At 44.7% G+C, this 26,010-nt stretch overlaps 1 protein-coding gene across 2 annotated transcripts in view; it reads left to right on the forward strand.

Annotated features, from left to right (window-relative positions):
* Positions 1-26,010, forward strand: part of RGMB (repulsive guidance molecule BMP co-receptor b) — a 121,823-nt gene that overhangs the window by 62,237 nt on the left and 33,576 nt on the right. The window contains exons 3-4 of one of the 2 annotated variants that reach the window (XM_040342693.1): positions 1,719-1,909; positions 21,451-21,962. In XM_040342693.1, coding sequence (XP_040198627.1) covers positions 1,719-1,909; positions 21,451-21,962 — 703 coding nt within the window. Of the gene's footprint in view, positions 1-1,493; positions 1,910-21,450; positions 21,963-26,010 lie in introns of those variants that run through there. The other variant, XM_040342703.1, reaches the window with a different exon arrangement.

A 26,010-nucleotide genomic window follows, 5' to 3' on the forward strand; every position in this document is an offset into this window, starting at 1 on the left:
CTATATAGATGAGATCAAAACAAGGGACAAATGAGGAGGAAAGAGGGACTTTGCTCCAAATCAGGGACAGTTGGGACTTATGTGTCAGGGAGATCTGCTAGCTCTATAACTAGCTGGACATACACTCTACAATCTGATTGTACAATCTCCTTTATGGCTTGTTCACATGTCCCACTAGGGAGTGTTAAAATCAAGAAATGTAACCTCAGTTTTACAGCCCCCCACCTACAAAAGGGCATGCAGCAGCTCAGGGCTGTACACGTGACACATGCTGTGACAGCCATGCTTTGCAGCCAAGGCAAAAATTCAACAGCACACTTGATGGGAGGCACTGCCATCGAACATGACCCATTTAAGTGTATGGGGGGCACTGCAACCAGATCCAATGCATATGGTTGTAGTGCAGTGGTGCTGCATTTATAGGGTTAAAACAGGTGGTGAGGAGGTGAGGTGACATATTGCCAAATGGAAATCCACCGCAGATAACTTTTCAGAGGGCTGATGCACATATGAACGAGCCCTCTAGCCTAGGTTCATATATGTGCGGAGCGTTCGTAGGCACGTGTCGCGGGTACAGCAGAAACGCGTGGAAAGAAGTCCCCGAGCTTCATGGTGCATCAGCGACCGGTGAGTGGCATGCACAAAAATACGCTGCGTTTGCCAATGCATGGGGGTGCCAAGAATTATTGGCACCACTTTGTGTCTGCTAAAGAGCAGTCTGCAGAATTTAGTGAGTGTTACTGACCTGCTAAGCGTGAACTTAGCCCTATATATATATATATATATGTGTGTATATATATATACACATATAAATAAATAAATATATATATATATATATATATATATATACATACACACATACATGTATATATATATATATATATATATATATATATATATATATATATATACACACATATATGTATATACATATATATATATTAATATATATATATATATTAATATATATTATATGTATATGATATATAAGAATACATACCCTGAATATATAAGCTATATTCAGGGTTGTATAGCCAAAACGATACAACTGTCCATTCAAATAGCATCCAATCACGCAGGCCCCTGCACGGCATAGAGGATGGAGATCGTCCAATCAGATTGTACAGTGCGGTACACATTCTGACAGCCAGGACAACTTGTATCCAATCAGAGAGAAGTCCCCGCCCTATGTTCCCTCTTCTGTGTATTAGTGACAAGAGGCCCAGGAATGTTAGAGGGGGAGTGGGCGTTTCCGAAACATCATCAACCACGCCCATTCTGCCTATCTTCACCAATCACAGGGTACGGCTGCTAAAGTTCGCCTTGTGATTTGGAAGTAAGAAATCCCGGGAGGGAGAGATGTCCGGGCCGTCTACTTCTCCATAGATAAAGTCCGCTGAGCGCCCAGCCCGGGACGCCACACGGCCAGTCATAGGAATGAGAGAGGGGGCGGGATAGTGGGCGGGGCCTGTACGGAGCTGGCTGTCAGTGGGGTGGAGGGAGCGGTGCAGGTCTCCGGGATCCGCCCAATGAGCGGCAGCCCGCTCCCCTCCCCTCCTCCCCTGTCCCGCCCCTCCTCCTCTCCCGGTCCCCCTCCGGCACACACAGTGTGATGTGATCTGTGTCCGGGATGTGTGCTCCGTCTAACCGTCTCTGTGTTCTCTCTTCCCCCGATCTCCGCCCCGGACTCTCCGCCTCCTGAAAACTTTCTCCGCCAGGAAGAGAAGGAAGCGAGCCGTGCCGTACCAGCCTGCTCCCGCTCCGCAGCCCCACCGCCCGGCATCGCGACCTGAATGGACGGGTATGGGGAGAAGGGCCGCACTCTCCTACCCCGGGGCTGATCGCCGCGGTACGCCGGGACCCCTCCACCTCCTCCCGCTACTGATACTGGCCCTCTGGGGGCGCACAGGTGAGACCGGACCGTGTGTGTGTGTATATACATATAATATGTGTGTGTCCGACCGATCATCACCTCCATACACCCAGCGATCATCATCACACTCACATATGTCTGACCAATACACACAGCTTGGAAGTTAGGAGATCGCCTACACTCACAATTTATAAGGGGGGATCACCTAAACCCCCCCCCCCCCTAATAAGGGGGATCACCCTAATAAGTATCACCCTAAACTTCTAATAAGGGGGGGGTCACTCTAATAAGAAGGATCACCCTAATAAAGGGGATTACCCTAAACTCCTAATAAGGGGGGTCACCTAAACCTAAACACCCTAATAAAAAGGATCACCCTAATAAAAAGGATCACCCTAAACTCCTAATAAGGGGGGATCACCCTAATAAGGATCACCCTAAACTCCTAATAAGGGGGGATCACCGAAACAAAAGGGGTTCAGTTAGACACTAAGCTCTGTGTCATCAATAAAAACATTGGATGACATCAGGGATTGTTCCATTGTTTGTGATCAGCCGAAAACCATAAACTAGAATTTTTTTTTTTATTGACTCTCCGATATCTTCCACCACACACACACAATTTTTGTTCCGAGCGATCATGAGCCCACTGGGATGGCAGATTTCTGTAGATCGGTGGAGTGATCTCTGGTTGGTGATTTGATTGGTTCCATGGCATCCAATAATCAATGATTGTATTGATACGTGTGTGGTCACATTGGAGTTAGGTGACCCTCCAGAAAGCGTACTGAGGGTCCCTGAGATTGGTAGCTGTGGTCCCCGATTGTATGGTGAGTGCTCAGCTTTATATAAACCATGGTGGGTTGGATGATTGGGATGTTACTGGTGATCCCAGATTGTATGGTGTGTGTGCTCAGTACAAACCTTCTTGGGTTTGATTCATAGGGTGTCTCTTGGTTTCAGTATTAGAGGGGGGGGTTCCTCTTGGGTTTTAGTGAGGGGGGGGGTTCCTCTTGGGTTTTAGTGAGGGGGGGGGTTCCTCTTGGGTTTTAGTGTTGGGAAGGGGGGGTTCCTCTTGGGTTTTAGTGTTGGGAAGGGGGGGTTCCTCTTGGGTTTTAGTGTTGGGAAGGGGGGGTTCCTCTTGGGTTTTAGTGTTGGGAAGGGGGGGTTCCTCTTGGGTTTTAGTGTTGGGAAGGGGGGGTTCCTCTTGGGTTTTAGTGTTGGGAAGGGGGGGTTCCTCTTGGGTTTTAGTGTTGGGAAGGGGGGGTTCCTCTTGGGTTTTAGTGTTGGGAAGGGGGCGCCACTTGGGTTTTAGTGTTGGGGGGGGGGGGGTTCTCTGGGTTTGTCAATCTGTTCTGTAACCCATACTTGTGTGTTGTAGTAGATGGGATTAGCTGAGAGTAAGAGATTTGTATTTCCTGGCAGATCTGTATGAAGATCTGAGGACTGCAGTATGGGGACAATGGTTGTGGACTTTCTGTCCCGGGTGACATGAGAGCCTCCTCTGTGCCCCTTGGAGCTGAGGACCTGACAGCAGTATGGTGACGGTTCCCCCGCACCTCTTCGGCATGTAATCGCTACTATGCCCAGGACCCAGGAGTCCATATGCTAGCACTTATTCCAGGCCTTTATTGACATTTTCCCCTTTTATCCTAATTATTTATTGATAAAACGCCAGCATCTTCCACAGCTGTGAACAGTATGCTGGGCTGTGCAGCCTGAGTGACCGAGGAGGAATTTCACCTAATGCAACTTTCCAGAGAACGCCTTGCATAAGACCCTTTACAAGGTGGCCTGTGTATTAGAAGAGTATCATTATATTTATTATTATTATACGCAATCTGTACTTTATTACCTTTTTAGAAGTCAAATAGTTTTGCGGTATGATGAGCTTGTCACCACTGGCGGTTTTGCCATCATTGAAATGTCCCATAATGGCCTAGTACAACCGCGGCGGTGCTGTCGACTGGGCCCTAGTGCAACCGTGGCGGTGCTGTCGACTGGGCCCTAGTGCAACCGTGGCGGTGCTGTCGACTGGGCCCTAGTGCAACCGTGGCGGTGCTGTCGATTGGGCCCTAGTGCAACCGTGGCGGTGCTGTCGATTGGGCCCTAGTGCAACCGCGGCGGTGCTGTCGATGGGCCCAGTACCCAGAGAAGCGGCGTAACAAAGCAGCATTTTAGTTTCCAATTCCAGAGGTGAGCGGTTTTAAGGAGATCTGGAAGCATTTCTTACACGTAGGCACTTTTTTATTAAAGGGGTTGTAAAGGAAAAAAAAACATTTTTCATAAACATCCTTTACCTGCAGACATTCCTCTTTTCACTTCCTCATTCTTCGTTTTTGCTCAGAAGTTGCTCCATTTCTTCTCTGTTCTGTTTACTTCCTGTTTGTCTGATTTCACTGACCACCGTGAAGGGAGGCTTTACTGCGGTGGTCAGTGACGTGCTCGCCCCCTCCTGGGAACTACATCTGTGTGGCAGGACGCTCTCTACATGTTAGAGACTTCAAGGAGGTGTGAATTTCTGGGCGTGCCTCAATGCATACTGGGAAATGTAGTTCTTTCATGAACGAACGATGCAAACCAGGAAGTGAATGAGAGAACAGAAAGTAGAATGCCTGAGGTGATATAGATGAAGGAATTTAATAGGTATTTACTTGTTTTTTTAACAGAATCATTACACTATTCTGTCTGTCTACCTTGCAGACATTAATTTTAGGCAAAAAATGTTTTTCCTTTACAACTCTAAGTATTTTGCAAGTATGGTTGCACGTGTAAGCAAGCTTAGGCATCTTTGTATTGGGAGAGAAGAGAAGTCCAGTTGTTCAGGTGAAAAAATGCACAGTAGCGCTTCTGTTCCACGGTTATCGTCGCTTCAATTAAAGTCTGTGGGGCCAAAAACTCCACACGGCTCTAAACAAATCTCATGCCTCATTTTGTGCTTCAAGGGACTGGTTTGGGGAATTTGAACATCTACAATAGAACACAATTGGATTCTTGAGCGTTGTCCTGTGTAGGGAAATGTGCGAAAACGCACAGCAAATTGCTTGGGTGTGAATAGAGGACCTTCAATGTTCCCAACCCAAGGGTGGTCACACACCTTCATATACTGTCTGCAGACGCTTAAAAATCATAACGTGCTATTGTGAGGGTTGAATATGGTAATGCCAGTGGAGATGGGCCCCATATCAGAAAACGGGGCCCGAACCTTATTCATGCATACACATAGAGAATTCTAATACGTCGTTAATGAAAGTTTTATGATCCTTGTGTAGAGAAGATGTTTGGAATGATGTTCCTCCAGTGTCTCTTCTGGTTGTGGTCCTTGGGTGTAGAGTTTGCCTATCAGAGACGCAGTGATCACCCTTTGGTTGTGGAGGGCTTTGTACAGAGACACCAGCGATGTCTGAGCACCTGTATATCCTTTGTATGTCAGGAGAGGTGTGGACGTCGCCTGGCGCAGCTGGTGGATGCTCTCTAATGGGATGTGCTCTGTCATTTCCCCTGAGGTGCCAAGGCTCTGCCTTTCCTCTATGATGCTTTTTCATGACTAGACTCCGGAGGATTCTTCATGGCTTAGAAAATAATTTGGAAAGTTGGGTAACCCATATGAACCAGTCAGATGTCGTTTATTACAGATTTAAATCCGATAAAGTGATAGCCCATTGTGGTGGGGTTCTGCTCATGTGCGGCTGGCATTATCGAAGTAGCCTGCCAATGCTTTTATTTTATGTGCAGATAAATGAATGTTACAATATCTGTGATATACTGTAGTTCTTATTGACTCTACTTGTGCATTGTAACCTGCAATCTCTGCAGGCGAGGTGAAGAGATGCACTGTTATTGTGAAAGCATTCTTATCTTGGCAGACACCATCAAGACTCATTTACCATATCTCATATTCCTTGTTGGCATTGCAAATTGTATGTATAATATTTGTGTGTGTAAATGTATTGTCTAGACCAGCCTTTCTCAAACTCTTTTTGCAATGGAGGAATCCTTACATATATATTTTTTCCCCCCAAGTTTTGGGAACCCCAAACTAATTTATTGGGTGTCGGGAAAATGCCCATTAGGTTGGGGTTTAGTGGGAATAATGTCTTCCGCTGGTGCTCAATGGGAGGATCGACACCCCCCCCAAAGTTGGTGGTCAAAATCTCGCCTTTACAGACAGAAATGCCATTGGTGGCATGCAGCTGGCTGTGCCTAGTTTCGTTGGCCCCAGAACTGTTCAGGAATCATAAAATGGGAGATCAATCAACCACAGTTTAAGGAACCCTCAACAACCTCTGGAGTACCCTCCTTTAGGCGGCCGGTGGGCAGAGCGTTCCCCTCCCGTAGGCAGTCGGTGGGCAGATCGGTCCCCTCCCATAAATGGCCAGTGGCAGGGCCCTCACATTGGTGGTCAAAATCTCACCTTTACAGACAGCCAAAAATACCATTGCTGCCATGCAGCTGGCTGTGCCAAGTTTCAATGGCCCCAGAACTATTCAGGCATCATCAATAGAGAGGTCAATCAGTCACAGTTCAAGGAGTCCACTCGCGTAGGCGGCCAAGAGCGGTCGGCTCGCGCAGGCGGCCAAGAGCGGTCTCCTCGCGTAGGCGGCCAGTGGGCAGAGCGGGTCTCCTCGCGTAGGCGGCCAGTGGGCAGAGCGGGTCTCCTCGCGTAGGCGGCCAGTGGGCAGAGCGGGTCTCCTCGCGTAGGCGGCCAGTGGGCAGAGCGGTCGGCTCGCGTAGGCGGCCAGTGGGCAGAGCGGGTCTCCTCGCGTAGACGGCCAGTGGGCAGAGCGGTCGGCTCGCGTAGGCGGCCAGTGGGCAGAGCGGGTCTCCTCGCGTAGACGGCCAGTGGGCAGAGCGGTCTCCTCGCGTAGGTGGGCAGAGCTCTCACGTTTGGGGGTCAAAATCTCACCTTTACAGACAGCCAAAAACACCATTGCTGGCTGTGCCAAGTTTCGATCGCCCCAGAACTATTCAAGCACCATCAAAGGTGAGGCCAATCGGCCACAGTTCAAGGACCCCTAACAACCTCTGGAGGACCCTAGTTGGGAAAGGCCGGTTTAAATGTAGCACAATGATCTGTATTAAACTGTGTAGTCATTTACAGCATCAGGATATGATTGATAGTGGAATATAAAGCTGAAAGGCCATTTTTTTTTGTCCCCCTTTGTTTGTTTTTTAACGTATTGCATTTTGCGCTGCAGGCGTGAAGGAGTTAAGTATCCCCTCTTAGGTATACGGTGTGTAATGATCCAGATGTCGTTTTTTTTTTTTCCTCAATTCCTTTCCTGGTGTTTGCTAGGAGTCAGGCTGAGATCAGGTTTCCAGCTTCTACAAGGAGAAAGGGGAGCCTTGTGCTGATTCTGCTCTGGATGGGAGTCGGAAAGAATTTAACCCCTGCAAGAGATTTCCTCTGACAGACCAATCTGACATTCCCTTATCAAGTGACAGCTAATTCTTCTATTCCTATAATGTAATAGTGTGTGCGGCACGGAGAGCGGCACAGTCCCACCTCTACATGGAGGGGTCCCCTTCTGTTTAGATCTAAAGTTCTGAAGCTAATTATGGTTGTAATTGTAACAACTGATGTGTGCAACGATATGTGCTTTGCAGCAAAAGCAGATAGGATTACATCTGGGAATCTACAGTACTTCCTCCCCTCTGCTTGGGAACAGTTACGTTCAGAGCTTTGAATTGCCTGCTAGACTTTCTGAGACGTTCAGGGTCCACATATGTGATTTGACCTTTGCATAGCGTCCTAATATTTGTGGCTTGTGACTAATTTGAACAGTTTGTATGGGGTGGATGGCTGAGAGGTGCTTTTGTTCAAGATCATTACCTTGAATAATTCCTGCAGCGATTAACTGGGGAAAGGTTGGGGCAGGCTAATCTAAATCTGATCAACAAAGCCTGATTATCTATTAAATGTTTACATCTGGATTTCTATCAGCAAGTTATTAAGTAACCACATTTACTGGTCAAGGGCTTTACAGAGGAGTGGTTCAAGGTTACTGCCAGCATATACATTCATAAGACCAAATTTAATATATTCTTTTGACTTTTAACACACTTATGTATGATGAGAGGGAAAACAATATATACATTCTAATTCTTTTATTATATTTATAGAGAGAGGGGCAGATCCACAAAGCGAGTACTATGGCGTATCTACTGATACGCCGGCCTACTTTCAAATTTCCCGCGTTGTATCTTTGTTTTGAATCCTCCAAAACAAGATACGACGGCATCTGGGTTAGATCCGACAGGCGTACGGCTTCCTACGCCTTCGGATCTAAGATGCAATTTTTCGGCGTCCGCTGGGTAGCGTTCACGTCGTTTTCCACGTCGAGTATGCAAATTGGCTATTTCCGACGATCCACGAACGTACGAGCGGCCGTCGCATTCTTTTACGTCGTCTTTAGTCGGCTTATTCCGGCGTATAGTTAAAGCTGCTGTTTCGTGGCGTATAGTTAAACCTGCTATGTTAAGTATGGCCGTTGATCCCGCGTTTAATTTGAATTTTTTTTTTTTTTTGCGTAAGTCGTCCGTGAATCGTGGGATGGACGTAATTTACATCCAAGTCAAAACAATGACGTCCTTGCGACGTCATTTCGCGCAATGCATGGCGGGAAATTTAGGGACGGCGCATGCGCAGTTCGGCGCGGGGATGCGCTTCATTTAAATGAAACGCCCCCCTACTCGCCGATTTGAATTGAGCGCCGTTACGCCGCGAGAGATACACTACACTGCCATAACTTACGGCGCAAATTCTTTGTGGATTCAAAGCTACAACAAGTAAGTTACAGCGGCGTAGCGTATCTCACATACGCTGCGCCCATGCAATTCTTTCTGGATCTGCCCCAGAGAGATTATTTTAAAGACAGTCAGTCGGTTTTGGCCAAGTGCGTCCTGAATTTTTGGTTTCTGCACCAACCTTTTCATTTCGGTGCACCTCTTAAAAAAAAAAAAAAAATAATAATAATTTCGTAAACATTTTTGAACTTATAGATTAATAAAAAATAAAATGTGTGTTTGTACACACACACAATAAATTATATATATATATATATATATATATATATATATATATATATATATATATATATATATATATATATATATATATATATATATATATATATATATATATATATATATATATATATATATATATATATAATTTATTTTTTAAAGGGTGCACTAAAATGAAAATGTTGGTGCTGAAACCGAACATTCAGGATGCACTTGGCCAGAACGGACTGACCGTTTTTAAATAAATATATTATATTCTTTTAAAAACTGTCAGTCTGTTTTGGCCATATATATAATGTGTGTATGTGTATATATATATATGTGTGTGTGTGTGTGTGTGTGTGTGTGTGTGTATGTATGTGTAATATATATATATATTATTAATGACTTTTAATTAATATTATTAATTTAAATGACGAAACGCGCAGGGTGGTGACTTGATTTTATGCCGGGACGTAGCGGCCATTTTGTGGGTTTGAAACACCGGATGTTTCTATCGTGCGAGTTTTTATTCTTGCAAATGTGAGTGTATTCATTTGATTCTTATTACATTAAACTTTTAATGGGATGTCTGCATTATGAGCAGTCTTTCTTTTATGTCCATTGAGACTTCGGGTGCTGTGGTGGAGACACTAGAGACTATCCCTGAGGCTGACTGCTGTCGGAGATGTTTTTTGGGTGATATATTATGCGCTAATTATCCCATCAGAGGGTAAGAGGCGGTGTGTTCAGTTTTGGTGATGATCTCTATACGCTTATCACATGGTTGCAGCTCCGGCAATCACTTATCTGGATATTCTATGGACTGTTATTTGGACTTTGGATGCAACCTAGCGCTGCACCATTTTTACTATTTGTTTGTTGTTCCATGCATATTATCTGCTGTATTATAATTAACCCTTGACATCTTTATATACCTATAGCACAACATATTTGGATTTTATGCATTGTCAGCCATTATTTGCACCTTTTAGTGCAAGAAAAATGCATCCCTTTTCTTCACACTGGTCCGTTGTGCTTCCATTGTTAAAAATCTTGCTTGCTACATTATTGGTCAGTTAAAAAAAAAATTACACCAGAAATGCACCTCCCTGTTAAAATGCAGCAAGAACACATAACACACCCGTGTTACGTTTTTAATGTGGTTTTTGAGTCACGCGACCTATGAAAAACACCATAAGCACAGTAATATTGTGTGCGTTTTAATCGCCTTTATCTCCATCTTTCTCTCGCCAAAACGCAAATTTTGGGCCGAAATTTCGGGGCATCTCTTTATTTTTTCTGTTTGATCTTTAGTTCTAATCCCTAATTTTTTAACTATGGCCTGACAAACCCTAGTGCCTAAAAGCAAATCTACCGTGTTTCCCCGAAAATAAGCCCGGGTCTTGTATTAATTTTGGCAACAAAAGACACAGTAGGGCTTATTTTCGGGGTAGGTCTTACTATGTAATGTGCCGTCTTCTCTCCCTCCCTGCCTGACAAGAATCCTCAGTGTGAACTGAGTTAAAATGCTTGCAAAAGCCTATAATCCACTCTTTTACAGTATTAGATAATGTACAATGTGTGTGTTTTTGTAATATAATTGTGCCAAATACCTTTGTTATAGCGCCGCTCTGCGCTTCTGTGACCTGCCGGAGCTCTCTTCCCCGCATTTATTTTACAGAAACACACACAATGTACAAAATATAAATATATATATATACACACACACTGTAATAGAGTGGGTTAAAGGATTTTACAAACATTTTAAACTAGGGCTTATTTTCGGGGTAGGGCTTATATTGCAACCGCCCTGGGAAAATAACACTAGGTCTTATTTCCGGGGAAACAGGGTATATGCGCGATTTCAGTCGCGCGAGCCGTTATACCCACAAATGATATCTGTTCCGTGTGATCGTTTTAACTGATTGTATGTTGTCGCCTGCCGTTGTTGCACATTTTCATGGATTTGCACTGTAGTTGAAATCAATCGCAGACCACGGTTGGCAATGCAGGTTCATCCGGCGGTAACAATAGAAGTTCATGGAGGGCGTTTGGATTGACGGATCACAGGCAGTTTAAGATTGTTCAGCACTCACTTCGGAATGTTTTATATGTAGTTTGGCCTTACATTTATAGTTTTTGGTATAAAATTGATACATGGCTTAATGAAGATTCACATATTTTTGCAGGCCTTTATGGGTGATATAAGATGTCACATGGTCATGGATGCATTTTATGTTTTTCCATGTGTTCCACAAGTACTGAAAGGTTCTTGGTTTGGGTCCGTCTTTATAACAATTTTTGCAAATTTTGTAAATATAAATCCCCAAAAATCTACGTACGCTTATACATACTGCAAGTGAAGTACCGGTATGTTGTTTTTTTTTTTCTGAAGAAGGCAACCGCTTTGTTCTTGGAATTCTGCTAAGAGCAGAGGTTGCCTCCTCAGCCCTTCACCAGATGCCTCTGCGCAGCACAGAGGCTGGAAGCAGACTCCGGGAGCAGACTCCGGGCTTTCTCCATCCCAGCACAACTCTGGGCCCCGAAGGCAAATAGATTTTATTGATCTTCTAAGACCAGAGCTACGTTACAGTATAAAGCAAATGAGCGTCTCTGAGCCTCCTACTGCTCATTGCTTCATCCTATGTTGGTGCTGTAACGTGTCTTACCAAACCTTATTCATGACTAAAAACAGAATAAAACATCAAACGTTTCCTAGAGAGCCACAACGCTAGGAAATATGTAAATTGCTTGTAAATTATGTAATTACTTGACTCCTAGAAGAGAAGTAATGGTGGAACCCTTTGTTATATTATAGAGAAGTGAGTTGGGTGATGGTAGCACACTACATGCTTTGTTTTATTTTTCTCATGCAGCCTTTCTCAACTTTTTTACACCACCCCCAATGAACCCTTGAAATAATTTTCAGATATTGGGGAACCCTTGACAAAACCAATGCATTGGGGTAAAATGCCCCTTGCATTGATGGTGGTGAAAATACCCCTCTCACTTATGAGAATGCCACCCTTCCAGGCAGATAAAAAATCTTCTGGGGTCACGCCACTGGCTCTTTCAAGTAGCAATGACCCCAGGAATATGCAGATACCGTCAAAGCGGAACGTCTCTCTCTCAATCAACATTATTTGCTAGCATTAAAGGAGTTGTAAAGGTTTGTTTTTTTATTTTCTAAATAGGTTCCTTTAAGCTAGTGCATTGTTGGTTCACTTACCTTTTCCTTCCATTTCCCTTCTAAATGTTTTTTATTCCTTTGTCTGAATTTCTCACTTCCTGTTCCTCCACAGTAAGCTTGCCCCCATCATCCGAGCTGTTCTGGCTGGGGGTTAGTCAGCGTGCTCGCCCCCTCCCTCGGGACTACATGCCTGCGAGGAGACGATGTGAACGTTCACAGCGTCTTCCCGCAAGGACTTAGCCCCAAGGGAGGGGGCGAGCACGCTGACTACGCCAAATGCGAGCCAAACTCTGGTATTATTATTGCCAAGTGTGATGTCATTTTCAGCACGCCGAATTTGTCATTGTGATGTTTTTAGTTATTTAAAGAGGAACTGCTCACATAATTTGTAATAGAAACATCTTTGCCATGCTGAAGCTTCCCTCCAACCACTTTGCATATTATTTTATATATACTGTGATTCTGTACTTGCCAAATATGCTGCAGAAATCTCCCTCCACTGAGTCTGGCTGCAGCCATTTTAACTGTGGGCAGCTTAAAGCGGTGGTTCACCCGTACATAAAACTTTTTCCCCCTAGATGGATGCTCGTTTTGTCTAGGGGAATCGGCTAGTTGTTTTAAAATATGAGCATTACTTACCGTTTACGAGATGCATCTTCTCCGCCGCTTCCGGGTATGGGCTGCGGGACTGGGCGTTCCTATTTTGATTGACAGTCTTCCGAGAGGCTTCCGACGGTCGCATCCATCGCGTCACGATTTTCCGAAAGAAGCCGAACGTCGGTGCGCAGGCGCAGTATAGAGCCGCACCGACGGTCGGCTTCTTTCGGCTACTAGTGACGCGATGGATGCGACCGTCGGAAGCCTCTCGGAAGACTGTCAATCAAGAAGGAACGCCTAGTCCCGAAGACCCATACCCGGAAGCAACGGAGAAGATGCATCTCGAAAACAGGTAAGTACAGCTCATATTTTAAAACAACTAGCCGATTCCCCTAGACAAAACGAGCATCCATCTAAGGGGATTTTTTGAATTTTTTTTCTTATGGGTGAACTCCCACTTTAAGCTACTGCCTGGTCAATTCCTGGATTTACACAGGACACACCTCCCAGCTCTGCAGCTTTCATTGGCCCTCTTATGACTCATATCCCCTCCCTTCCTGGCAAACTCACACGAGAGAGAGCTGTGCATGATGTCATAAGCCTAGGGTTATTACCAGACAAGAAACAGGAAGTGGGCTGTATAAGGTATTTACTGGCAGACAAAAATGTTTTACTATCCAAAGTTAAAACAACAAGGGCAAAAGATTTAATAGATGGAAAGATGAAAAAAATGACTGAAGGTCTGCTTTAATTATAAATTCTAAGTAAAAGATTTCAATAACGCCTATATGGTTGTAAAGCCAGCACAGAAGTGATTCGCCGAATTCTATTATCCCAATACTGATTAGAAAAACTAGAGCAAATAATGTAATTATTGGTCAGTGCATGCCCATCTAAAAGCTCTTTGTGTCGGGTAATGAGTGGTATTTATTTCACATTCATTGTGTTGACACTCGGCAAATGCCTAGCAAATGAAGCATTAACCTTCCTTCATGTAACCAAAGTGTGAATTATAAAGCCGTTGTGTGTTTACCATGGGTATGCCATTACGGAGTTTATTCTTTTAGAGAAGTGATAAGAATATAATGTGTTCTATACACTGAATGAGATTAGGAAAGTGTGATGGTGTGTCTTTGGAGCAAGGTCCCTAGGGATTGTCACTAGAAGTGGCAGAAATGATGTGCCATTTAAGGATGAATACTGGTTTGTGACCATAACAACCTTATAAAACTATACATTCTATTCATCAGAGAGCAGACTCTTCCTGTGCCAAAAAGCTGGTCCCCTGCCAGCATTTTACAGAAAAAGACCCTTGCTGCTGTGTGGAAGCAGTGGTCTCTCTACAGAGTTCCAAAATCCTCCTCGCTGAGTCGGATCTAGAGCATTTAGCAGATAGAACAAGCTTTGTTGATTTACAGAGCTATAGGTCTGACTAGTCTGAAGGTCATCAGACCACTGCAGAGCCAATAGCTGGGCTTCTATGCCTTACGATCAGGTGTGCTAATCTGTAGAAGACGTTATAAAGGACAGTATGACTGCTTTTGCATGTCTCGCCAATTTCTAGAGTAGATATAGTTTACTTAAAGCGGGAGTTCACCCGAAATTTTTTTTTTTAACATTAGATTGATGCTCATTTTGTCAAGGGGAATCGGGTGTTTTTTTTAAAATCGAAGCAGTACTTGCCGTTTTAGAGATAGATCTTCTCCGCTGCTTCCGGGTATGGTCTTCGGGACTGGGCATTCCTATTTGATTGACAGGCTTCCGACGGTCGCATACTTTGCGTCACGACTCACGAGTAGCCGAAAGAAGCCGAGCGTCGGTGCGGCTCTATACGGCGCATGCGCACCGACATTCGGCTACTTTCGGAAAATCGTGACGCGATGTATGCGACCGTCGGAAACCTGTCAATCAAATAGGAATGCCCAGTCCCGCAGCCCATACCTGGAAGCGGCGGAGAAGATCTCTCGCTAAAACGGTAAGTACTGCTTCGATTTAAAAAAAACACCCAATTCCCCTTGACAAAATGAGCATCAATCTAGTGTTAAAAATTAACTTTTTGGGTGAACCTCCACTTTAAGGAGGAAGTAAACCCTGATGGGTTTTATTTCCTCTTTGTTCCCTTCAAAGTAAATGCATACTAGCACATTATGTGCCACCTACCTGCAGTAGAAGCCCGCAATGTCAGCGCTGTCTAATCACGTCCATCTTCAACCCCTCTTCCTTCCGGGGCCGTGGACTCCGGCTCTGCTATTGGCTGGAGTCGCATGACGTCACTCCCGCGCATGCGCGTGGGAGCAGACGGTCATGACACAAGCGCCTATAGACTGCATGGATCATGCCCTTTTTTCAGTGCACATGCCCCAATTATGCCGCTGTATATGGCGAATATCTCCTAAACCGTAGAAAGTGCGGTTTTCAGATAAAGTCGCACGATTTCAAAGCCGCAGTCAATGTGAATGTGACCTAATAGGAGTAGGCTGGAAATAATTGAAATGAAATTGTGTAAATGTAATAAAACTTTAAATTTTGACCATAGATGCACTTTAACTTCTTGCCGGCCAGCCGCCGCAGATATACTGCGGCAGGGCCGCTCTATTGCACGAATTGTAGCACCGGTATGGAGCTTCGTGTAATAGCTAATGCAGGCGTGCCGCCAGAGGCGATGCATGTGGCCGGCGGCCACAATGTCCAATGCGATCGCCCCACAGAGCCAGAACGGAGATCTGCCAGTGTAAACAAAGCAGATTCCCGTTCTGAAAGGGGAGTAGAAAGATCTGTTGTTCCCAGTGATCAAAACGGCGATCTCTCTCTACTCCCAGTCAGTCCACTCCCCCCACAATTCTGTATAGAAAGACTGGTTGGTCGTAATGGGGGAAAGGATTACATTGCCTATTGGGAACACTAGTGACTAGTGTTTCCCCCTGCTTGTCCTCTTTGGGCACACCTTCTACAGTTCAGATCCTCTTAAGACCGTAAGTTGGGTGCCAGCTGGCATTCATTCGGGTATACTGGCCCTTGATCATCTTGTATAATGGTGCTCTTACGAATATTCTTGTATCGGGTAGAGCTGGGCGATTTTGGCCCCCAAAAAAATCTGCGATTTAAAAAAAAAAACTTGATTCACGAGTATTGGACACCGCGCCGCTCCTAAAAAGCTGCGGGCAGGAGTTTTAGGCGAGGCCACAGCTTCGGCCTAGTCCACAGCCTTTTCCCAGGATCGCGGCGAGCAGTATTTTTTTTTTTTTTTTTTAGGCGAGGCTGCAGCTTCGGCCTAGTCCGCGGCCTTTTCCCAGGATGGTGGCGGACTAGGCCGAAGCCGCAGCCTCGCCTAAAAAAAAAAATACTGCTCGCCGCGATCCTGGGAAAAGGCTGCGGACTAGGCCGAAGCCGCGGCCTCTCCTAAAAAAAATCCTCCCCGTAGCTCGCCGCGATCCTGGGAAAAGGCTGCGGACTAGGCCGAAGCCGCGGCCTCGCCTAAAAAAATCCTCCCCGTAGCTCGCCGCGATCCTGGGAAAAGGCCGTGGCTTCGGCCTAGTCCGCGAAGCTCTGGTCCTATGGATCGATTTGACCTCCCAACTCTATTTAAAACGATTTTTTTTTTTTCCCCAGCCCTAGTATCAGGATAGATTAACTTGGTCTGTCACAATAATGTCATGTTGGGGTAGAGGTGTTAAGTTGCTTTAGAGTTGAGTGTGAGGGTTAGACATGTGACTTAAGCGCCCAGAGGCGATTCAGTTCGCATGTGTTGCGCTATATAAGTTACTCACTCACTAGACCCTCCCTGATAACTGCATGGTGGGGACTAATAAGGGGCCACCTTTCTGTTGACATGGGAAGTCCCCTGAGATGCTCCATTCAGGCAGCCATTTTTATTAATATAAAAATCTATTGGGTTGAACCAATTATTTTACTTTTCTGCAGCATCCTATGAATGTTGATGATGCTTCTGCTTTCCATATAATTGATAGGCTGCATTCTCATGAATTCTGATGCATGTCAAAATGGGTCTCCCAGCCGTAAGTCATAAAAGACAGGTGTACTTTAAATTCTCTTCCAAGATGCAGATAAGTACTCCATCAAATTGCTCTGCTTCTGATACCTAGATATCTAATGCTAAATATTAAAAATAAATTGGAAATGTAAATCAATCAAAGCATTAGCTCTTTGTAATCCTATCCAAATGGCAGGCAAAGGCTTCTGATTCCAACAAAGCAATGCATGCATTTCCTGAATGGGGCCGAGGCTGCTTACTCATACATTTCATGGCCTTTCTTGGCCGGCTCCCCAAGCTTGTTTTTTTACTAAGCATTGCCCTGGCGTTCTGACAGTAGTGTTTTCTCTTTTCTCTTAGGCACCCTGTCTAACCAAAGTGTGCACTGTCATTAGAAATGTATGAATAATGGATATTTCTGGGTGTAGGCTGTACAGGATGTTCAAAGAGATAAAACCTTTAAATTGATGAGGCTTCTAAATCAGAAATCTATATGCAGCAAGGCCGTAATAAATTCTACGCTTGAATCCTGCTGAGGGCTACCTGGATTGTATTAAAGCTGACCTGTCTTCTGCAGTGAGAAGAGACGCTAGACATCACAAATTGGAAATTGCTGAGTTTATGTCTGAGGACACAAAGCCTTGGAAGTCGTTCGAGTCTCTGATGTCAGGTAGAAAAATAACCATGTCAAGGCCATATTGGAGAATTGTACAATAACCTTACGAGAACTTTCCACTTTGGAAATGGCACCTATCTCTATAGAAATGACCTTTCCATGGACAGATCAGCGTCAGAAAGGGGTATTTGCCATGCACAGAGCATTGTCTGTTACTTCCAACAAATAAAGCGTATTGAACTGAGGCTTTGTTAAAATTAGTATAGACTTTCAAGGCTTTTGAGTACGGAGTGCCTCATTCATTTGTATTGCTTCATGATCCTGCTGGAGTGAGTGCCAATTGCACTATTCATTAGGAGGGTGGAAGACAATATTTCAGTAGCTTTAGCCCTGGCTCAGATGGGTGCTAACCACTTCTCTCAGAAAATAGGTGAAGGAACTCAACCAAAACCCCCCTCCTCCCAGGGGTGCACTATGTGCAGAGTTTTTGGGTGTGCATGGTACATAGTACTGAGTTTAGGGGTGCACTACGTTCAGAATTTCTAGGGTGTGCTTGGTACATAGATTAAGGGTGCACTACATGCAGAGTACTGGGGTGCGCTTGGTACATAGTACAGAGTTCCCGGGAGCGCAATGTGCAGAGTTCCGGGGGTGTGCTTGGTAAATAGTACCGAGTTTAGGGGTGTGCTACGTGCAGAATTTCTAGGGTGTGCTTGGTACATATTGCAGAGATTAAGGGTGCACTACATGCAGAGTACTGGGGTGCGCTTGGTACATAGTACAGAGTTCCGGGGTGCGCTATGTGCAGAGTTCCGGGGTGTGTTTGGTACATAGTACCGAGTTTAAGGGGTGTGCTACGTGCAGAATTTCTAGGGTGCACTTAGTACATAGCGCACCCCGGAACTCTGTACTATGTGCAGAGTTCCGGGGTGCGCTTAGTACATAGTACAGAGTTTAGGGGTGCGTTACGTGCAGAGTACTGGGGTGTGCTTGGTCATAGCGCACTCCGGAACTCTGTACTATGTAGCAAGCGGACCCCAGTAATCTTCACGTAGCACACACCTAAACGTTGTACTATGTACCAAGCGCACCCCTGAACTCTGCACATAGCGCACCCCTAAACTCTGTAATTTTCTGTAAAAATTCAATATGGCAACCCGGAGGCGTTCTGTACACCCTCCACCCCCAGATATGTAATTTCCTGCTTGAATGAGTGACTTACTGTTTTTCCCAAAGATACAAATTAGATTTTGAACATCCTCTGTAACAAAATGCCATTTTTTTCTGTGAGATGCAGACCCTGCAACTTTCCACATTCGAGCCCTGCATGTGCAGCTGATTTATAATTATAAAACCATTCACTTTACACACGGACACAAACAGCCAGCTATTTCTTGACTTTTGACTTCACTGGCTGCTGCATACTAGTTCTGGGTCAGTGATGTACAAGACGTTGAAGCTTTAGGAACAATAGAAGTACAACACAACAAAGGTGAAAATGATTGGATGCTCATATGCATCCACCTCCCATGTGAAGGTGCCCTTAGAATCCTGTTGCTTAGTAACACGGGCTGGGCTTTGCTTGAATCGGTTTATATATTCGCACATCTTTTAGGGCAGTGTCGCCCAGTGGCAGGGTCAACTGATCCTTGGCGTTGATCTCCTTTCACTCAACTCATTTACTCCCTTCAAAACTTTGATTCTTTTAATGCATAGTTTATTATTATTTATGGCCGATGGTTGCAGAGGCTCAGAAATGACAGCGCATACTTTGATTATTTGCAGTTCAGGGCCTGTCACGGCCATTATGTACAGATCTCCCGAAGGTGCAGTTTTCTAGACGTTCTGTAAAGTCCTCGTCTCAGTCGGTGGAGGTCAGCTGTGTGGCTTTTTTTATTTGTTTAGATTTTCTGACCTTTGAAGAAATGGCAGTCGGGGAAATGTATCTTGTCTGATTGCAGCATACGTTGTTATTGTTCTAAGTCATCTTGGGAAAGGCAGAGCGAGCTTGAAATTTGATTTGCTCCAGGCCTCGTTGAACCAAGTTCCTCTCTGTCTGCTGGAAGAGCTTAGCTACAATTCTGTTTTGCATAGCTTGAAATGTGAGCTGTATTTTTTTTCTCTCTTTACTGTATGTACATGGATTGGAATATTAGCTTACCACCTGTGTTTTCCTGGCAGTGTTTCCCAGGCTGTAAAGAAACATCAGGGTGGTCAAACCTAATGGCCACAAAAATCCAGTGTGAAGCTCGAAATTTTTTTTTTTTTTTTCCAAATTGTTTGCTCTGTGTGCTGTTGGTTGTAGAGCTCCAGGCAAAAGTAAAAAATATTTAGTCAGTATGTATATTTAGTGAATCACGTATGTTATTGTAAAACTGTGCCAAGTGTAATTACCTGTAATCCTTCTTTATATTAAATTCCCATCACCCTCAACCACCAGTTAAAATCTGAAAGTGGTAGAAAGTGGGTGTGCCTATACCGGCTGTTAAAATGGGGAACATTTTAAATTTGTAGACTCTCTTGGGGATAGCGTAGGATAGGATGCACAATAAAGACTCTCCTGAATAGGATGCCCAGTAAAGACTCTCCTGGTTTTTATGCGTTGCACAGTAAAGCCTCTCCTGGATAGGATGCCCAGTACAGACTATTCTGAATGGGGTAGGATAGGATGCCCAGTACAGACTATTCTGAATGGGGTAGGATAGGATGCCCAGTACAGACTATTCTGAATGGGGTAGAATAGGATGCACAGTACAGACTATTCTGAATGGGGTAGGATAGGAGGATGCCCAGTACAGACTATTCTGAATGGGGTAGGATAGGATGCCCAGTACAGACTATTCTGAATGGGGTAGGATAGGATGCCCAGTACAGACTATTCTGAATGGGGTAGAATAGGATGCACAGTACAGACTATTCTGAATGGGGTAGAATAGGATGCACAGTACAGACTATTCTGAATGGGGTAGGATAGGATGCCCAGTACAGACTATTCTGAATGGGGTAGAATAGGATGCCCAGTACAGACTATTCTGAATGGGGTAGGATGGGATGCCCAGTAAAGCCTCTCCTGGATGGGGTGCCCAGTAAAGCCTCTCCTGGATGGGGTGCCCAGTAAAGCCTCTCCTGGATGGGGTGCCCAGTAAAGCCTCTCCTGGATGGGGTGCCCAGTAAAGCCTCTCCTGGATGGGGTGCCCAGTAAAGCCTCTCCTGGATAGGATGCCCAGTACAGACTATTCTGAATGGGGTAGGATAGGATGCCCAGTACAGACTATTCTGAATGGGGTAGAATAGGATGCCCAGTACAGACTATTCTGAATGGGGTAGGATAGGATGCCCAGTACAGACTATTCTGAATGGGGTAGGATAGGATGCCCAGTACAGACTATTCTGAATGGGGTAGGATAGGATGCCCAGTACAGACTATTCTGAATGGGGTAGGATAGGATGCCCAGTACAGACTATTCTGAATGGGGTAGAATAGGATGCCCAGTACAGACTATTCTGGATGGGGTGCCCAGTAAAGCCTCTCCTGGATGGGGTGCCCAGTAAAGCCTCTCCTGGATGGGGTGCCCAGTAAAGCCTCTCCTGGATGGGGTGCCCAGTAAAGCCTCTCCTGGATGGGGTGCCCAGTAAAGCCTCTCCTGGATGGGGTGCCCAGTAAAGCCTCTCCTGGATGGGGTGCCCAGTAAAGCCTCTCCTGGATGGGGTGCCCAGTAAAGCCTCTCCTGGATGGGGTGCCCAGTAAAGCCTCTCCTGGATGGGGTGCCCAGTAAAGCCTCTCCTGGATGGGGTGCCCAGTAAAGCCTCTCCTGGATGGGGTGCCCAGTAAAGCCTCTCCTGGGTAGGATGGGATGCATAGTAAAGACTCTCCTGGATAGGGTAGGATGCACAGTAAAGTCAGACAGGGTTTAGCGATTTTAGTATGCACAGTTGAGCTGAAAAATTAGTCACGCGGCATTGAGTAAAAGATTATAAAGTATTTAAAGGGTCGACAGCAAGGGGTTAAAGGTATTTTCATGTAAACAAATGGGTATTTTACATCCATCAGCTCTTTAATTTCACCCGTGAGTGCCTTTTTATACTTGTTTTGTTTTTGTAATTTTACACGCACAATTTATATAGATTTTGGATGTTTCAAGTGTTTTATAACCTTCTCTTTTCTGTTCTTCCAGGCTACTGTCATCAGCAGACGCAGTGTCGTATTCAGAAGTGCACAACCGACTTTGTGTCATTAACGACACACCTAAACACAGGGAGCGACGGCTTTGAATCTGAATTCTGTAAGGCCTTGCGGGCCTATGCTGGCTGTACGCATAGAACTTCAAAAGCATGCCGTGGAAACCTAGTTTACCATTCTGCTGTGTTGGGTATCAGCGATCTGATGAGCCAGAGGAATTGCTCCAAGGATGGCCCCACTTCTTCAACCAATCCAGAATTTCCCAACGACCTTTGTAACTTTCATAATAGGGTGGCAGCGCGAGAACTAAGAGCGGGGGAGCAGACGCCGCAGCCCAATTACCTCTTTTGTGGCTTGTTTGGGGACCCTCATCTAAGGACTTTTAAAGACCATTTTCAGACTTGTAAAGTGGAGGGAGCATGGCCACTGATAGACAACAATTACTTGTCTGTTCAAGTGACGAATGTGCCCGTGGTCACTGGATCCAGTGCTACTGCTACAAACAAGGTACCTATTACTGTCACGCTGCTTTCATAAAATAGCAGGGACTTTTTTATAATATGTTTGAATGCAACCATGTAAGCAGGAAACTTTGTATTATATCTTTCAATAACCTTGTTTTCCTCCTCCGTAACTGATTTGGATGTTCTCTGAAATGCTTGAAACCTTTGTATCTCTGCAGAGAACTCCGTACAAATTGCATATTTCTGTACCTGTCCTCTATACCAAAAGGTTAGACGGTCATAACCTTGTCGTTGACATCCTTGAATCCTTTGGACTTGTTGAACCCAATCACTTATTCTGGGCTAGAATGTCTCCGTCTTTTCAGCACTGGACATTTCTGACCATCATAGTACTATTGACCTTTTCAAGCTAGTAGTTTACCCCTAACAGGATCATGTACGCCATCTAACTGGAAGCCCTTTTCGTGTTTTGAAGGAGAATTTCTGTACATACAGTGGGAGATTTAGACCCCTTTTACACGGACGGATAGAATGGTGCTTTTAGCTGTGGATTTTCTAATTTTCTACCGCAGCTAAAAGCACACAATGCTTTCCTATGGCCCCATTCACCCACAGCGTTTAGCTGCGATTTAGTTACATGCGGTTTCGTGCGAATAGAAAAAATAGAATTTAATGCGTCCAGGTGCGATTTTTAGCGCAGCTATATGCACATAACCGCAGGTAATCAGTCTTTTGTGTCAACTGCGGATAGCAGCGTGAGAAAAAAAAAAGAACAGGAAGCACATCATAATCAAAAAAAATAAAAAGGGTTGCTATAGGAATGACTACCGCAGCTAAATGCGGCCGCACGTAATCGCAATGTACAAATGCAGCTAATCGAAGTGCCTGGAGCCTTGAATTTCACAAAACATTTACATGCTTTTAGCTGCGTGTGAAAGGCGCCTTAGTGATGCCCTTTTCCTCAACCCATAAAGAAGCCCTGCCCGCCCTTGTTCATGACAGTGTCTGTGTAAAGCTAATGCCTGACCAACTTATATTTGCCTTTCTGGTGCTTTTTTGCCATTTCTTCCTCCATCGGAGCCACCAAAATACCTATTGTCCGACAGTATCAAATCATGAGTGGGAATGTCACACCCTCGGTCATACTTGGGCCTAGTGATTGACTGTTAGGCCTGAGTACTGCATCATTGATAGAAGTCATCTGCTCTGGGTATTTGACAGTGGTGGACACAATAGGAGGAATGGTGGGGAAGCACCCGTAAGGTGAGTATAAAGTGTTCGTTGGGTTAGCGTTGCATATACCTTGTCACCCTTTCCTGAATTCGCAAGATGACAGGGTCTTAATTGATAATTCTTATGTGCCGTAATTCATTGCAGCCTATTAGAATTCATTATTTCCTGGTCTGACTTTTGCAGGTTCAATTCTTATGTGGCTAACTACACATAAAGTGCACCTGTGGCCAAACTATGGGCATTGAACTATATATGCATAACAAGCATTTAAAACAAGTTATTACTTCGCTTTCTAGCGGCTTTTAATGTGAAGTCATTTATGCTCTAAGATCGCAACAGAAATACTTTTTGGTTGTTTATGTCGGAGGGCTGACAAGCTGCCAAAATTCAGCTGTAGTAGAAAACCACAGTGCCTGTGTGGTGAATGTTGCATCTATAAGCATTGTGGAGAAATTAATTTTCAGAAATCAATGAGTGCTTGCTTTTAAAGTGTTTTTAGTGATTGTTTAGGATCTGTAAATTCCAGTGTGCATGATCAGATTCACCTTAAACTTGTAGTATTAGGATTGGGTGAGCACCAAACCTTTAGTTGACCAATTTGGCCTCCACTGATGTTGTCCTCCAATCTTCAGTAGTGCTATGTGCACCTATACAGTGAGTGCCCTTTAGACTTGAATGGAGCCACGCTTTTAGCGTCTCTAGTTTCAGTAGTGTACAGAGTATTAAATTCTATAAGGGTTCACTTTGCAAGTGTGGTCAACGCTGTAGAAAGTGTCCAACTCTAGGAAACGGTGAGCCTGGGTTCACACTGCATTCAGCGCTGCGATACGGTGCTAATTTTTTTCCTGGGTGAGGTGCAAATTCACAGTGTGATTTGCAGTGTGGAGGTACAGACAAATTTGCATTGCAGGATAGAAGTTTGCATCACACTAAAAAAGCACAGAAGTCTTTTTTCCCTGCATCAAATTCGCAACGCTGATATGTGAACCAAACATTTGGATATCCATTCTATTCAAGTGACATCCGAATCTTGGGCTCCCTAACTGCATCTAAACCGCTCAAGATTCGCCGCAGGCTGAAGGAGGTAAATAGACATCTTGGTTAAAGAGCAACTGCAGTCTGCTCACATAATTTGTAATAAAAACATCTTTGCCATTCTGAAACTCCCCCACCCCACTTCTACTTTTGCTTATTATTTGATATATACTGTGATTCTGTACTTGCCAAATATGCTGCAGAAATCTCCCTCCACTGAGTTTGGCTGCAGCCATTTTAAGTGTGGGCAGCTGAAGCTGCTGCCTGTTCACTTCCTGGATTTACAGAGGCACACTTTCAGCTCTGCAGCTTTAATTGGCCCTCTTATGACTCCTCCCCCCCTCCCTTCCTGGCAAACTCACAAGAGAGAGAGCTGTGCATGATGTCATAAGCCTAGGCTTTTTATCAGACAAACGGGAAGTGGGCTGTATAAGGTGTTTACTGGCAGAATAAAATGTTTTACTATCCAAAGTTAAAACAACAAGGGGGCGAAGATTTAATAGATGGAAAGATGAAAAAAATGACTGACGTTTCACTTTAGGTGTTTAGTTAAGGGCGATGGAAAGGATAACTAATCTACTTTTTACTATTTTTACTATATATGCATTTGTCCCCTAAATCTGCCCAAAAGTGGCTTGAAATACGGCCAATTGCTTGACAAGTTTGAAATAAAAAAAAAAAAAATCAAAGGAGCTGGGTGGAAAATCGTTGACTGAAAAGTAACTGTATCCTATCGGGTGTTCAGGTAATCGGACAGCTGCCTGCCTGTGTAGTGTCAGTTTGCTGCCTATCCTAGAATGCTGCGGAAGTCACGTGGCGGGCAACTGCGCATGCGCGATGCGTTCCAAACGCAAGTGCGATGCTTTCCAATGGATTTTCGACAGTACACACCAGCGAACCTGGCATTCAGGGCGACGTGGATTTAGAGGAAAGTGGCCAGTCGGACTCACGTCCTCGCTTCGCTCGGATGACTCGCTCCGCTCGCTCGGCCTCCTGGCTCTTTTTTTAACATCCTCCAATCCACAGGGATGTTGAGGAAAGAGCCTGGATGCCGGCCAAGGTTTCACTGGTGTGCACTGTCGTGAATCCATTGGAACGCATTGCATTTGCGTTTGGAACGCATCGTGCATGCGCAGTTGGCCGCCACGTGACTTCCGGAGCGTTGTAGGATAGGCAGCAAACTGACAATACACCTGCATGCACTAGCGGCTAGCCGGAAGGGCTGTCCACGCAGTTTAGAAATCTGTGTGTGTATGGCTAGGGTTAAGTCTTGATTGCTCCATGCAAATTACTGCACTTTGCACTACGTTACTGAATAAAAACCACGGTATTCCTGGAAAAGCTAAACTACAAATACCATAGTATTGCAACATATTCTGAATAAAGTTCACAACTTTAAACCTATAGGTAAAATGTCTTATGGTTATTTGTATAGATAAATGCATTGATGACGAGTTTGACACTTTCAAATGTTATGCCAGTGACCGGAAAATCAACTTTTCCACACAATACCGTGTTTTCAGTCTTTATTTGTGGAATGTATTAGGGCAGGTTTGGTTTAAATGGCAGATATTTGTTGCCCACTATCTGCTGGTATGTTGAAGGCCAACTCCAGCCAAATGCTTTATTTTTGGCTAGGACATCCATCAAAATGCTGTCTTTGTTACAGGTCTGCCATTCCCTTTATGTTATGGTCCAATGTGGGCTGAAACTGTAACAAAAAAAAACGTTTTTTTTTTTTAGTAGATTGAGGGAAGTGCTAGAACATCTGTAAGGTTTTTATCATCGTCCTGGTGACCTTATTCTAAGCATTTGTTGTCCTG

Source organism: Rana temporaria, chromosome 1, assembly GCF_905171775.1.
Source record: "Rana temporaria chromosome 1, aRanTem1.1, whole genome shotgun sequence".
Classification (NCBI taxonomy): Eukaryota; Metazoa; Chordata; class Amphibia; order Anura; family Ranidae; genus Rana; species Rana temporaria.